Genomic DNA, 13,892 nt, shown 5'->3' with positions numbered 1-13,892 from the left:
TCTTCAAAGATTTACATCTGAAGAAGCTCCAGAGTTACTCGAAGGAACTTCGAAACATGAACGATTTGTCGTTATGGAGGCGTGGAAACATTCTGATTTCCTATGTAGAAATTACATTCTAATTTGCCTCCAAGATGACTTATACAACGTGTATAGTGGATGAAGACGTCAAAAGAGTTGTGAAGTGCGCTGGAAAGAAAATACAAGACTGGGGATGCTGGAACTAAGAAGTTCTTTGTTGCAAGATTAGGAGTATAAAATGATTGACAACAAGTCGGTTGTATCTTAAGTACAGGAACTGCAAGTTATCATCCACGATCTCCTTGCAGAAGGTATGAGTTTGGTAAATACCTTAGTTGAACATGTTAAAAATGTTCTTAATGTTCACATAAACTTTATTGTAGATTTGATTGTGAACAAGGTGTTTCAAGTCGCGGCAATAATAGGGAAGTTGTCACCTATGTGGGAGGACTTCAAGAACTACTTGAAACATAAACGAAAGAAGACGACAGTCGAAGATCTCATAGTGAGACTGTGCATTGAAGAGGACAACAAAACTGTTTGTAGTTTGTAATAAATTATTACGTTTTACAAATGGTGTTTGTAAAATGTAATAAATTATTACAAATTATATAATTTGACATAAAAATTGATGTGACAGCACACTGCTTTTTTGTTTTTGTTTTTTTGTTGTTATGTTTTACAAACACTGTTTATAAAACGTAATAATTTATTATGTTTTACAAACGGTGTTTACTATTCATTTCCGTCAGTTGACCGTTAAGAAAAAATTAAAAAACATAATAATTTATTATGTTTAGCCTATTTTGGTAACTTATTAAATAGGTGGCCTATTTTGGTCACTTTTTTTAATTTGTGGCTTATTTTGATTCCAAGTTCCCTTTATACACATTCACAAACTTACCCGGACCATTTAATCGTATCTCACTAGGACAATCATCAACATTTTTCCAAGAATCACTTTTTATACTATATATTTTTACCTCAGCTTGATCATAAGTATAAGAAACACCCACAACTTTATATCAGCCAGTGAACAGACTTCATTAAACTAGGTCTAGGATCAGTCAATTTTTTATACTTTCATATCGACTGGTTCCCTATATACAAATCATACTTCTCACCAGCAACACAAATCAATCCATTAACCGAACCTAACATCCAACAATACCTAGGTAATAAATTGTATCATTGTGTTTCATGGGATAATCCAAATCAAGAGCCTCAGTATGGTATGACATTGTTGCTAATAAGTCTAAACTAGTCCTTAAGTCTAACCATTGGACTAAAAATAGTCCTTTAATATTGTTTGGATTGGTGGCTACCCATTGTATGGTATGGCATTGTTACTTATAAGACTACCATGTTTATTTGGATTGATACTATATATGGTATGATATGGTTTGATTTCATGGTTAGGTAACCATAAAAAATCTCAATTTAGACCGATTAGGTGGTATTATGTTGTAACCTTAACTTTTTTTCTCATTTTACCTTATTATTTGATAATCCTATTTTATTCTTTATCTTACCTTTTTATAATAGCCCAATCTCGTAACCTACTTTTCTAGTAGGTTTATTCTTCAAACAATTGATGCGTGAGATTATGAGATTATGTAATGACGGAAAATGATACAATCTATTCAAATATTGTATTCATTAAAACAATAAACAATACAATACAACATAATATTGTACAATATCATACATTATGGAATAATACGTAACAATCATCCAAGAAGAGTGTAAATATCATGTTGAGTGAAAGCGGGCCAGACCCGAAAAATGCCCGATATTTTAGAGTTGGGAACAAGTAAGGTTATTTTCTGATTTATCCGTTATCGTTATAACAAATTGAATATCCTATTAATGAGTCAATCCTAGCTCTTCTTGCTCTTTGCATTTCATTTCGAGAGTCGTCATAGCTTTTATTAATAGCCCATCATGTATGTAAAAGTGGTGCATTTTAGTTTTCACTAACATTGTAACCTTGGAGTAATTGGTAAAGTCGTTGTCATGTGACCAAAAAGTCACAGGTTCAAGTTGTGGAAACAACCTCGTTCAGAAATGTGAGATATGGTTGCGTATAATAAACCCTTGTGGTTCAACCCTTTTCCGAACCCTGCACATAGCTAGAGCTTTAGTTTCAGCATGTACTAAAGCAGACGGGGCTGCCCCTTTTTTAACCTTTTCCCTCAAAGACTAACTAGGAACTATTTGTTGTTCACCTCACATTCTATTTGTGATCTCCTAGCCACTGTATGAACTTGCAGGTAGAGGTGGTAGGAGTCATTATTCTGATTTCACGTTTTTCATCATCTACATTACATTGTTGTACTTGATGAGCATAAACATGCATAATTATTTCTTAAAAGACATGGTACACATAGTTGAGCTTAGAGCATTCATTAAGCATCTCATCTATAATTTATATAACTCGTTTGCTTACAGATGTAATACGGACAAAGAAAAACAAGAGGCTTGTTGTATTTTGATAAATAGGTGATGATAGTTCAAAAGGAAATTCGAACACTCGATAATTCAAGTATGAAACTCAATCAGTCGGAATACTTTAGGTGTGTTTTGTACTATTAACTCTATTTATAATTTCTAATTCTCATAGTAGGTAGAAATAATAGTTTTCTAACTATGTTGCTACTGTAAATAGAGGATTCTTAGAGCAGCTCCAGCCTGGTGTAAGGCACAATCATACATGTAACTAGCACATCAATCTCAATCTAACACCATCTACAAACACTCAAGGGGAGCTGGAGAACCATGTAAAAATGTTTTGTCATGATGAACCTTCAAGGCTCAGGTTACTCATACAATACGATAAGCAATTAATGCGCAGAAATAATACTATTGTAAATAGTACTATATCTGTTGCTCTCTGGACATGGAATTAACATTAGCTCATCATACTGAACACTGAGAGCAGAGAAACACCACAGTTATCATCATTTTGATCCATGCCATCAACAGGCCGTGGGTTAGCTGTTCATAACATCAGCTTTCACCTCCTGACAAGTCAAGAGTACATTGCAGTTAAAGAAAACACCTAACTGATACATAATCATAACAAATAGGGCTCACTTTTCTCCCCGATAAAGTAACAAGTTTGGCATAACAAAGCCTCTATACGAGAAGTATACCAAAAAGTTGAAAACCTACAAAAAGATATGATTCTAAAGACACCCTGTTTTCTATACATGACCTCATCGATGCACCTATAAAGGCTAAGACACTACTTCTCAATTATCCAAAATTCATCTCTACCCTTCCAAAGCTCTCCTTTTTCTTTTTCTCCAAAGGGTCCACATTCCAAGCCATGTGTCTTCTCTTTCCTCTACCCAATTCCAACTGAAACGTAGTTCATCCAGGTATTTCTTTCTCTTATATCCCCTGTCGTTTGGTGACAAGTAACGACAGATTACGTCTAGGTGACAAGGAAAGCACCAAAGTTAGATAGTAAATAAGACATTAACTCTTATATTACATGGTACACACTCACAGCGACTTGTTAAGTTTCAATTCAAAGAGGATAGATGTGAAGGCCCTAGAATCCTGGTGATGGCTATGCCTATCGTTGTTGGTGCTTTCATGTTGCGTTATTTTCATGTCCCTGGCGCTCCTTATCGTACTCTATGTTGAGGGACATCATATTCCCTTAAACACCAAAAACTACAACCAAATAAGAGTCACAAAAAGAAGCTATTCATGAAAATATGCAAAGAGGAGAAGGACAAATAAGATCTCCAAGAAGATGTGGTGTGAGGATGTCCCTAAAATATGCAATGTCTTTCTCTACATTTGAAAAGTCATTAGCTACACATTGTCATTCATCTTCAGCAGCCTTTATTCTTGCTCTGTGCATTCCAAAAAGGGGTGGCACAAACTAGGCTTTCAATGTAGATGTTCACTGCATTACAAGAACCAAAGTTGGTAACCTTTGGATATCTGATAGGTTCAACCTCTGGATTCCGTACCATCATAGTCGACCCAGGCACAAGCAATATATCACCTTTGTTTGATATGCAAAGTATTTGAGGGAAAAAAAGAGAAATCACATCACCGCGATTTTTTATTGTATACATTTTTGTCCAAGACTCTTTAACTCCATACTCTCTCATAACCCACATGTAACTTTCTATATAGTTTTTTATACAGTTACATAAAACAGAAAGATCACTTCCCAGCACTTCAAGATTCAAACAAAAGCCTCCTTCTCCATAGCGAGGCTGTTCCACCTCTCCCGGTTTCTCATCAGCCAAATCAATAGAAACGATGTTCCAGTCCTTATGAAAACCACCATAAATATTATTAGACCAACTAAGCACCCCAGCCCAATGAAGCTTCCCATTTACAAATTTAAATGGTTTAGTCAATCGCACCACAACCGGAATATCATCCATACTACTCCAAGAATTGCTCTTTAGACTACATATTTTGACCACAACATGATCCTCCAAAATGAGAAATCCATGCATAAAAAGCACACCAACTACCTTATAATCATCATATCCAAAACCATAGACGACACTACAATCACCGCTAACTCTAAGTCCAGAATCAGCTAAGTGCCTGAACAATCTCATTGACGGATTCCATAAAACCAAGTCCTTGATGGAAAGACAAATCAATCCATTAACAGAACCAACAACGCAAACCTTTTGTTGTGGGTTATACATGGGATAATACAAGTCTAATGCCTTAGTCACAGGATCATTACGTAAAGAGTTAAGAGAACAGTCCTTAAGAATGTATTGGACATCATGAAAACTAAACAAATCCCTAACCTCTGTCAACACAAACCTTTGGTGTGCACATACAATAAGATGTGTTTTGACAAATTCAGGGCTAGAGATTAAAGCGCTCCAAGATTTCGAAATACACTTAAAACTTCATCAGGGAGTTCACAGTAAGTCTTGAGAGGATTTCAGTAACGAGTTTTGTTAGAAGAGTAGGCATTGTAAAAATTAGAGTTTGAGAGTCTAAGACCTCGGTATTGAGAAACTACAAAGGAAGTGTTATAGGTAATTGGTATAGGATTTTGAGTTTGGCTTCCCTTGTGGCTGACGAGCGACCTATAACTTTGGAAATCAAATATTTAGCCAATCAATTTTTCTGCTTGATATTTCTAAACCTGGGTAGGTTCTTGCTTGTGTGGAGGCTAGATCCATCTTACTAAAGTCGATTCAAGCATATTAGTTTGATGATGACAGATTGAGTGGTGAGACTGAGACTAAGTAATTTTTTTATCCAGCTGGCGTTGTGAGGATCAAGGGCCAAGTTTGTATTCCTAAAGTGGGTAATTTAAATGGGTGTTTTTGGACGTATGCAGTCTTAAAATGTTGAATTTCTATTGATGATTTGCAGCGAAAATGTGAAAGTATCTATATAGATATTCATTGTCACAATGTGTTCATATCTAATATTTCTTTTGCACTGTCCTGGCAGCTTACCCTGTTTTAGTTTGTGCAACAATATGAGTCTACCAGAGGACGTATTAATAAAGGTGTTTGAAAAGTTGCCAATGAGGTCATTCACTCGATTTAGGTCCGTGCACCCTGAGTGGGACGAAACTATTCAGTCCTGAAAGTCATCTCCCTACATTATGCGCTCTCGATGTCTTGAGACGGTACGTTTCATCTAGTCATTGTAGAAAGAAGTCGAAGAAGAATTGGTGGCTAAACATTTTATAAAGTCGGAATGAGTATCGCTACAATGATGAAGGGGATTGTAAGCATTTGCAATGGAGATTCCATTGCCCTTTGGAATCCCGCAAATGAACAAACATTTGAGCTCCCTAAACATCACCGCTCGGAGTTCATGGCGACATCGATAGGGTTGGCGTGGATTAATAATCAAATTGTTGTCATAAAGATATATCTTGGTGATGATGTTCTCGCTACAAAGTCTAGGTGGATAAGTCTTGGAAACGACACGAAGATTGGTATTGCAAATGAAGATGGTGCTTGTGACACAATTGTTGATGACACGCCTTATTGGATGGGAGAAACAAGACGAGATTCTTGTATCAAATTTGACGTGGAAACAAAGAGGTTTAGGGAGATAAGACTTCCACAGACGATCCAAAGAGAAGAGATCGAAGGAGAAGAGAATGAAACAGAACAGAGAAAGAAACAGGTGACTTTCCTATAGTTCTATTTAGCCTACATGGCAAGCTAGCCATACTAGCTAGGGACCACCAACCTATGCCCCTTACACTTGGACTTGTCATTCTTGGATTTTGCGTGATGATGGTCACTGGATGATAGGCAGAAATATGGTATTCACTCTTTCCATTTCAAGGTTCATAAATCCTCTCGAAAATGGAGATTTGGTGGTAGTTACAGAAGATTAAAGCCTGACTATAATTGATGAATCCACAAGTATAGTGAAGGGAACAATAAATAAGGCTCAACCCAAGTCCTAAAGTGCTATGAATACAAGCACGACATAATTCTCAATGTACGATTTTTCTATTCCCTATAATTATTACCTTGATTTACTTTTACTTGTCCATTTCAACCCTTCTTAAGTACTCATTAAAATCAGTTAACTGATTGTTTTTTCATGTGCAGGAACCGTGGATATCAAAGTTGAAGAAGGGACTTCTCATTTCAGGAGCAAGACTAGTTGGAGGAATGCTAGTCTTCCTGTATATAAAGAAGCGTCAAGGGAACAGTTGAATCTCCTATTGTTGTTTGGACTTATTTCTTTAGGTACGGTTGTTTGAAGTAACGAGTCTAGTCTGAAGTACGGTTGCTGGACTATGGACCGATGAGTTGATTGCTGGACTAGCCAAGGAAATTGAAAAATTGGAATTGCCAATTCTGAAAGAACTAAATCATAAAGTTGTTTTCTTGGAACGACTAGAACTAAACAATCCAACAAGCAGATGAATCACTCAATGAATTAGATAAACTACACGTTTTTTTTTTACCGGAGCTGGCATGAAGTAACGAGTCACTAGAAAACCGTACTTCAGACAACCATTACTTCAAATTAGACTCGTTACTTCAAACAACCGTACCTAAAGAAATAAGTCCAAACAACAATATATAAAGAAAAAAATCAAAGTCCAACAACAATTCAACTGTTCCCTTGACGCTTCGACCCACGCTTCTTCATATACACGAAGACTAGCATTACTCCAACTAATCCCGTTCCCGAAATGAGAAGTCCTTATTATGTCCACGGTTCTTGCACATGAAAAAAAATTAGTTAACTGATTTTAGTGAGTACTTAAGAGGGGTCGAAATGGACAAGTGAAAGTAAATCAAGGTAATAATTATAGGGAATTCTTCAACTTTGATGTCCACGGTTCCTGCACATGAAAAAAACATTAGTTAAATGATTTTAGTGAGTACTTAAGAGGGGTCGAAATGGACAAGTAAAAGTAAAAGCCCAAGTCTATGCAAGAAGTCCCGCAGGATCTATTCAAATTCAAAGTTGGCTACTCACATGAAAGAATGCAAAGGATCTGAGTCCCTCCAAATAGCCCAGACCATCAAAGAGGCCTAAGCCCATGTAGCCTCGGCACATCCAAATGATGTTCAGCGGTCTTTATCCAAGTAGTTGTGACCCATGATCCAAACGAAGGTAATAATTATAGGGAATAGAAAAATCGAAAATTGAGAATTATGTCGTTGTGCTTGTATTCATAGCACTTTAGGACTTAGGTTGAGCCTTGATTTATTGTTGCCTTCACTAAACTTGTGGATCCATCAATTATAATCAGGCTTTGATCTACTGTAACTACCATCAAATCTCCATTTTCGAGAGGATTTATGAAACTTGAAATGGCAAGAGTGAATACCATATTTCTGCCTATCATCCAGTGACCATCATCACCCAAAATCCAAGAATGACAAGTCCAAAGTGTAAGGGGGCATAGGTTGGTGATCCCTAACTAGTATGGCTAGCTTGCCACGTAGGCCATATAGAACTATAGGAAAGTCACCTCTTTCTCTTTTTTTTTTCTTTCTCTTCTGTTTCATTCTCTTCTCCTTTGATCTTTCTCTTTGGATCGTCCGTGGAAGTCTTATCTCCCTAAACCTATTTGTTTCCACGTCAAATTTGATACAAGAATCTCGTCTGTTTTCTCCCATCCAATTAGGCGTGCCATCAACGATTGTGTCACAAGCATCATCTTCATTTGCAATACCAATCTTCGTGTTGTTTACAAAACTTATCCACTTAGACTTTTGTAGCGAGAACATCACAACATCATCAGCAACATCACCAAGATGTATCTTTATGACAACAATTTGATTATCAATCCACGCCAACCCTATCGATGTCACCATGAATTCCGAGCGATGATGTTTAGGGAGCTCTAACGTTTGTTCATTTGCGGGATTCCAAAGGGCAATGGAATCTCCATTGCAAATGCATACAATCCCTTTCATCATTGTAGCGATACTCATTCCGACTTTATAAAATGTTCTAGCCACCAATTCTTCTTCAACTCCTTTGTACAATGAGTAGATGGGACGTACCGTCTCAAGACATTGAGAGCGCATAATATAGGCAGACGGCTTTCAGGATTGAATATTTTCATTCCACTCAGGGTGCACGGACCTAAATCGAGTGAATGACCTCATTGGCAACATTTCAAACACCTCTATTAATACATCCCCTGGTAGACTCATATTGTTGCACAGACCAAAACAGGGTAAGCTGCCAGGACAGTGCAAAAGAAATATTAGATATGAACACATTGTGACAATGAATATCTATATAGATATAGATATTTTCACTTTTCGCTGCAAATCATCACCAGAAATTCAACATTTTAAGACTGCATACGTCCAAAAACACACATTTAAATTACCCAATTTAGGAATACAAACTTGGCCCTTCCTCAAAACACCATCTGAATAAAAAAAATTACTTAGTCTTAGAAATAATCAAACAATAAGACAATAACATAAATTCAACAAGACACTAACTCAAGAAAATCAAATACAATAGATATTAGACCAACAAACCAAACAAGCAGTGCAATCAATCAAGTTTAGCTAAACTCACAGAAATTCACACAATCCATACTACAAAAGTAAAAAAACAGTAAACCCATTACATCAAAATCAAAAATTGAACTCACAAATAACTGATCAAAATCGACGAGCACCACAAATAACACATACACAATGAATAACATAGTCTCTCTACTTCGTCTTCAGTAGTAATATGGACTGCATACAGTTTACCCTCCTCATATGTTGTTATAGCATGTGTTCAGAATTCAGTGTTGAGGCATAGATAATTCAGTTCAGTATCTAAAATCCTTAAAGCCATTTTGAACTTATTTTATGAAAGAAAAATATCTTTCTAAAAATTTTACCAATTGGAAAAACCCATTCTTGTAGTACTAATATACATTTTTCATCACTCTTACGAGAACCATTCTTTTTCCCACTCTTTTTCTTGTACTACTGCTAAACATTTCTCACTTCTATGAATTTCTAGCATTTCTTTTTTTGTTTTATTCATCAAAAAAAAACAAATATAGCACCATTCAATCACACGCACAATGTTGTCCACTTCCATTTCATTTACACATTCAACTAACAAACTGAAAGAAGCCAACAACAGCTATTCAAGAGGCAATACCACCATAGCGGTGACAAGATCGAGATTAGACAGAAAGTGAAGATGAAGTAGAATACTATTGTCTATCAACAACAACAGAAATTGAACATGCAAATGAGATGGAGAAAAAAGGTTACCTGAAATTTTTTGACCTTCAATTTTCGATCGAGATGTGAGTAGCGAATTGACTCTTACGTCAAATTTTCGGCTCAATTCGAAGTTCGATCTTCGGCACAAGTTCGATCTTGTCAGCAACAACAATTTTTCGTGACTGAGAGACTGAGAGAGTGAGATCGGAGATACGAGACACTGACTGAGAGTCGAGAGAGTGAGATCGGAGATGTGAGAGAGTGACTGAGAGAGAGTGAGAGGCGAGGCGTGATTGTGAAAGAGGATACAATAATACCCTAGAACTCGGAACCAAAATAGTCACACAATTAAAAAAGTGACACATATTTAAAAAGTTATCAAAATAGATTAAATATAATAAATTATTATATTTTTCATCTTTTCATTAACGATCAATTAATGAAATTAATTTTTATAAAAATATAAAAAAAATTTATGTTTTACACATTTATTTGTAAAACGTAAAAAATTATTACGTTTTATTAAAAAAAAATTATAAAACGTAAGAATTTTTTGTCGAAAAAAAAAAACTATGGTTTATCTAATCAGTAGTAAATGAATTTTTCATAAAATTGTATAAAAACTTAATAAAAAGTTAGTTATTTGACTTTTTTCAAAACTGAGCATCACTTTATGTGTGTTTGGTATGAATAGCATTACCACCTTCTATTGTTTTGTGATAAGCATGTTTACAACATTCTCTCTTTTAGCTTTTCTAATTTTCCTTGGTTTTGTTGGACAACGATTTAGATGATGATGCCAGAGGCAGCGGCGGATCAATATATTGTGTGGGTTAAAGCGAAATTTCAAAATAAGGCTTTAAAAAAAGTTTTTTATATATTTTTATTTCTATCACTTTTTCACTACTAAGAAAAAGGTAAAATTCGACCACAAAATTATGAACAAAATTTGTTTTACAATCAATTTCTCTCAATAATTTTCATTTCAATTAATTGTATACTTAAATCATTTCATTTCTGTTAAGATGGTGTTGATCTTAAATATGATTTTAATAATTTTAATTTAAAAAAAAAATCAACTGAGACAATTATTATAGGTACTCTATATACAGTATAAACATTTGAAAAAAAAAAATTATCTTGTTGAAATATTTCTTACCATTCTACTCCCTCTATCCCACTATAACTATTATTTTAATTAATTTCAAGTTCATTACATAAAATAACAAATATAAGGTATAATTATTAAGTTGTCCAATTTATTAGATTTTATTTAGAATTGAGAAGTACTGAAAATAAATCTTCTTTGGTGATAAGAAAAAAGTTGAAAATAATTGTCAACTTTAATCTTAAATTCCTAATATGATATTTTCTTTGAAAAGTGTATTTATTACCGATTAGACAATTCACAGTTTTTTTTCTCTATCATCGTGTAAAACATAAGAAATTCTTATGTTTTGCATTTTTTTTTTATAAAACGTAAGAAATTCTTATGTTTTACAAATAAATGTGTAAAACGTAAGAAATACTTACGTTTTTATAAAAGTCAACTCCGTTAGTTGACCGTTAATAAGAAAGTGAAAAATGTAAAAATTTATTACGTTTAGCCTATTTTGGTAACTTTTTAAATAGGTGACCTATTTTGATCATTTTTTTAACTTTGTGGCTTATTTTGGTTCCGAGTTCTATCTATTATGACCTATCTATTGTGGCCAGAGGAGCATAGTCTGTGTCAGCACAGGTCCAACATTAAGATATTTATTTATCTTTTTAATCTTGATATATTTGAATAAATTTTTTTAATAAAAGGATTGCATATGTTTTCTAAGATTCATCCGGAATCTAGCATGAATTCAACATATGTTATTTTAATATTTATTTAGATAATTTAAGTTGTTAACTATTGTAATTTATAATATTTTTAATGTAATTTTCAAATTAATATACGTTACTTTTCTTGTCCAAATTTTTGTGGCATTGATAGTCAATTATATTTTAAAAATAATTTAAGTTTTTAATTATTGTGATTTATAATACTTTTCTTCTATTTCAATTTTAGTGACACTAATATAATTTTAAGAGTCGACCAAATATTTTATTTCTTTTAAATTTTTGAAGTTGTTAAGTATTGTGATTTCTAGTATTTTTCATGTAATTTTTTTGAAATATATAACATATTAAATTATTTTTTGATATTTTAAGTTGTTAACTATTGTAATTTATAATGTTTTTTATTTAATTTTTGAATAATTTACGCTACTCTCCTTGTCCAGAGTTTTGTGTCGATGATAGCCAATTATATTTTTTTAAAATAATTTAAATTTTTTATTATTGTGATTTATAATATTTTTTCAATTTCAACTTATGTGGCACAATGCTTAAATGACCATAATAATTAATTAGGGGTGATATAGTAAAGTGTAATTATTATTATTTATTATTTTTATTGTGTGTATGTGTTGATTCAAGGAGAATTTGAAAACATTTAGAAATGTGTTGAATGTTACAAATGTTAATAATCCATTTGGTGCTTCTTGACTTTTCTACATTTATCTCTTGTGTGTTTTTACTCTTTTGATCTTTTGAGTATATTAATTTTATTTTAAAATATCATGAAATTTTTTATTCATAGTATATATATAATATTATATATATATATATATATATATATATATATATATTATAGTAAAATCGTGGATTCAATATTATTAACTTTTCAATACATAAATGACTTATAATAATTAATTACGAGTGATACATTAAAAAATTGTTAATTATTGTTATTTACAGTACTTTTTATTTCATTTTCAAATAATATATGTTGTTTTATATCTTCTTCTGTCCCGTCCCAATTTATGTGGCACTAATATAATTTGATAGTCAATCAAATATTTTATGTTGACATATCATTTTATTATTCTTATTTTTCTAATACATAAATGACTTATAATAAGGAGTGATATAGTAAAATCATCATTCGAAAGATGAAAATTTAATTTAAAATATTAAGAGTTAATTTCGCATTTTATGTCTATTTTATTTTTCATTAAATATTATTTATTTTCTTAATACCTAGATGATTCATAATAATTAATTAAGAGCGATTGATTATGTTATTACTATAAAAATTAATATAATTTTATCATATTCAATAGTAATCATCGACAATTCACCGAAATAGTATATTAATTAAATACAGGATGTTATATTTGCATATGTAAAATATGATATTATTAAATATTATCGGATAGTGCATTATATTTATCTTTCACAATAATAAAATTTTACTATATATTTTTCTTTATTTCTTTTTAACTTGATACATATTGACCAACACAAATTCTAAGAAAATATTCATTAGAAATTTATTTTATTAAATTAAATTTATTAATTTTGTACTTTAAAAATTTAAATTTAAGTTTAAATATTAGTATTTCTATATAACAAAAAAATAATTTTAAAATTTAAATATATTAAAATAAATAAATAAATAAAAAAGATTAATTTTCTACATAAAAGTCAATTAAAATAATAAAATTGATTTACTTTAAATATTTAGTTGCAATTAATTAAGATAATTTTTTATTTTGCCATGATTTATGGTGCACCGATAAAATTTTGAGAGTTGAATAGAACTTTTATCTATTTTTAAAAAAGTATTTTAACTTGTTAATTATTGTGATTTATAATAATTTTTACTTAATTATCAAATAATATATTTACTCCTTGTGTCTCATTTATGTGGCTTCGATACAATTTCGAGAATCAACTAAAATTTTTATATATCTTTTAAATATTTTAAGTTGTTAATTATTATGATTTGTAGTACTTTTTTTATCTCAATTTATATGGCATTACTAAAATAATGAGAGTCAATAAAATTTCTATATGTCTTTTAAATATTTTAAGTTATTAATTATTGTGATTCATGGTAACAAATTAGTTTTGAACATGATAGCCAATTAAATAAATAAATAAATTTTACTTCCAATATGTATTTATAGTTAATTAATATAAATTATTAGAATATATTAAATATTTAAACCATTATGATGAAACCATGAAATTATTATATATTGGGGCATGATTTGTAATTAAGTGGGAGTGGAGGAGTTTTTTAGTTATTGCACAACTTGTTAATTATTATGATTTATAATAATTTTTACTTAATTATCAAAT

At 31.9% G+C, this 13,892-nt stretch overlaps 1 protein-coding gene and 1 long non-coding RNA gene across 2 annotated transcripts; both read right to left on the bottom strand.

The window, feature by feature from the left end:
- Positions 1 to 2,598: 2,598 nt before the first annotated feature.
- LOC107864165 lies at positions 2,599 to 10,131 on the bottom strand. The gene is made up of 2 exons (XR_001672578.2): positions 9,762 to 10,131; positions 2,599 to 3,044 (listed from the first exon to the last, which is right to left on the bottom strand). It is a non-coding gene; the product is annotated as an uncharacterized LOC107864165 (long non-coding RNA).
- On the bottom strand, positions 3,093 to 4,814 carry LOC124897029 (F-box/kelch-repeat protein At3g23880-like). The gene is made up of 2 exons (XM_047409161.1): positions 3,536 to 4,814; positions 3,093 to 3,426 (listed from the first exon to the last, which is right to left on the bottom strand). Exon 1 carries the CDS (start codon positions 4,710 to 4,712, stop codon positions 3,870 to 3,872), a length of 843 nt encoding a protein of 280 aa, XP_047265117.1. The 5' UTR covers positions 4,713 to 4,814; the 3' UTR covers positions 3,093 to 3,426; positions 3,536 to 3,869.
- Positions 10,132 to 13,892: the final 3,761 nt, after the last annotated feature.

Source organism: Capsicum annuum, chromosome 3 (assembly GCF_002878395.1).
Source record: "Capsicum annuum cultivar UCD-10X-F1 chromosome 3, UCD10Xv1.1, whole genome shotgun sequence".
NCBI classification, from domain to species: Eukaryota; Viridiplantae; Streptophyta; class Magnoliopsida; order Solanales; family Solanaceae; genus Capsicum; species Capsicum annuum.
Note: the sequence above shows the minus strand (reverse complement) of the source record. Positions and strands in the feature narration are given on the sequence as shown.

Coding starts and splice junctions, on each gene's coding strand:
- LOC124897029 (XM_047409161.1), bottom strand. CDS start 4,712: ATGTATAACCCACAACAAAAGGTTTGCGTTGTTGGTTCTGTTAATGGA.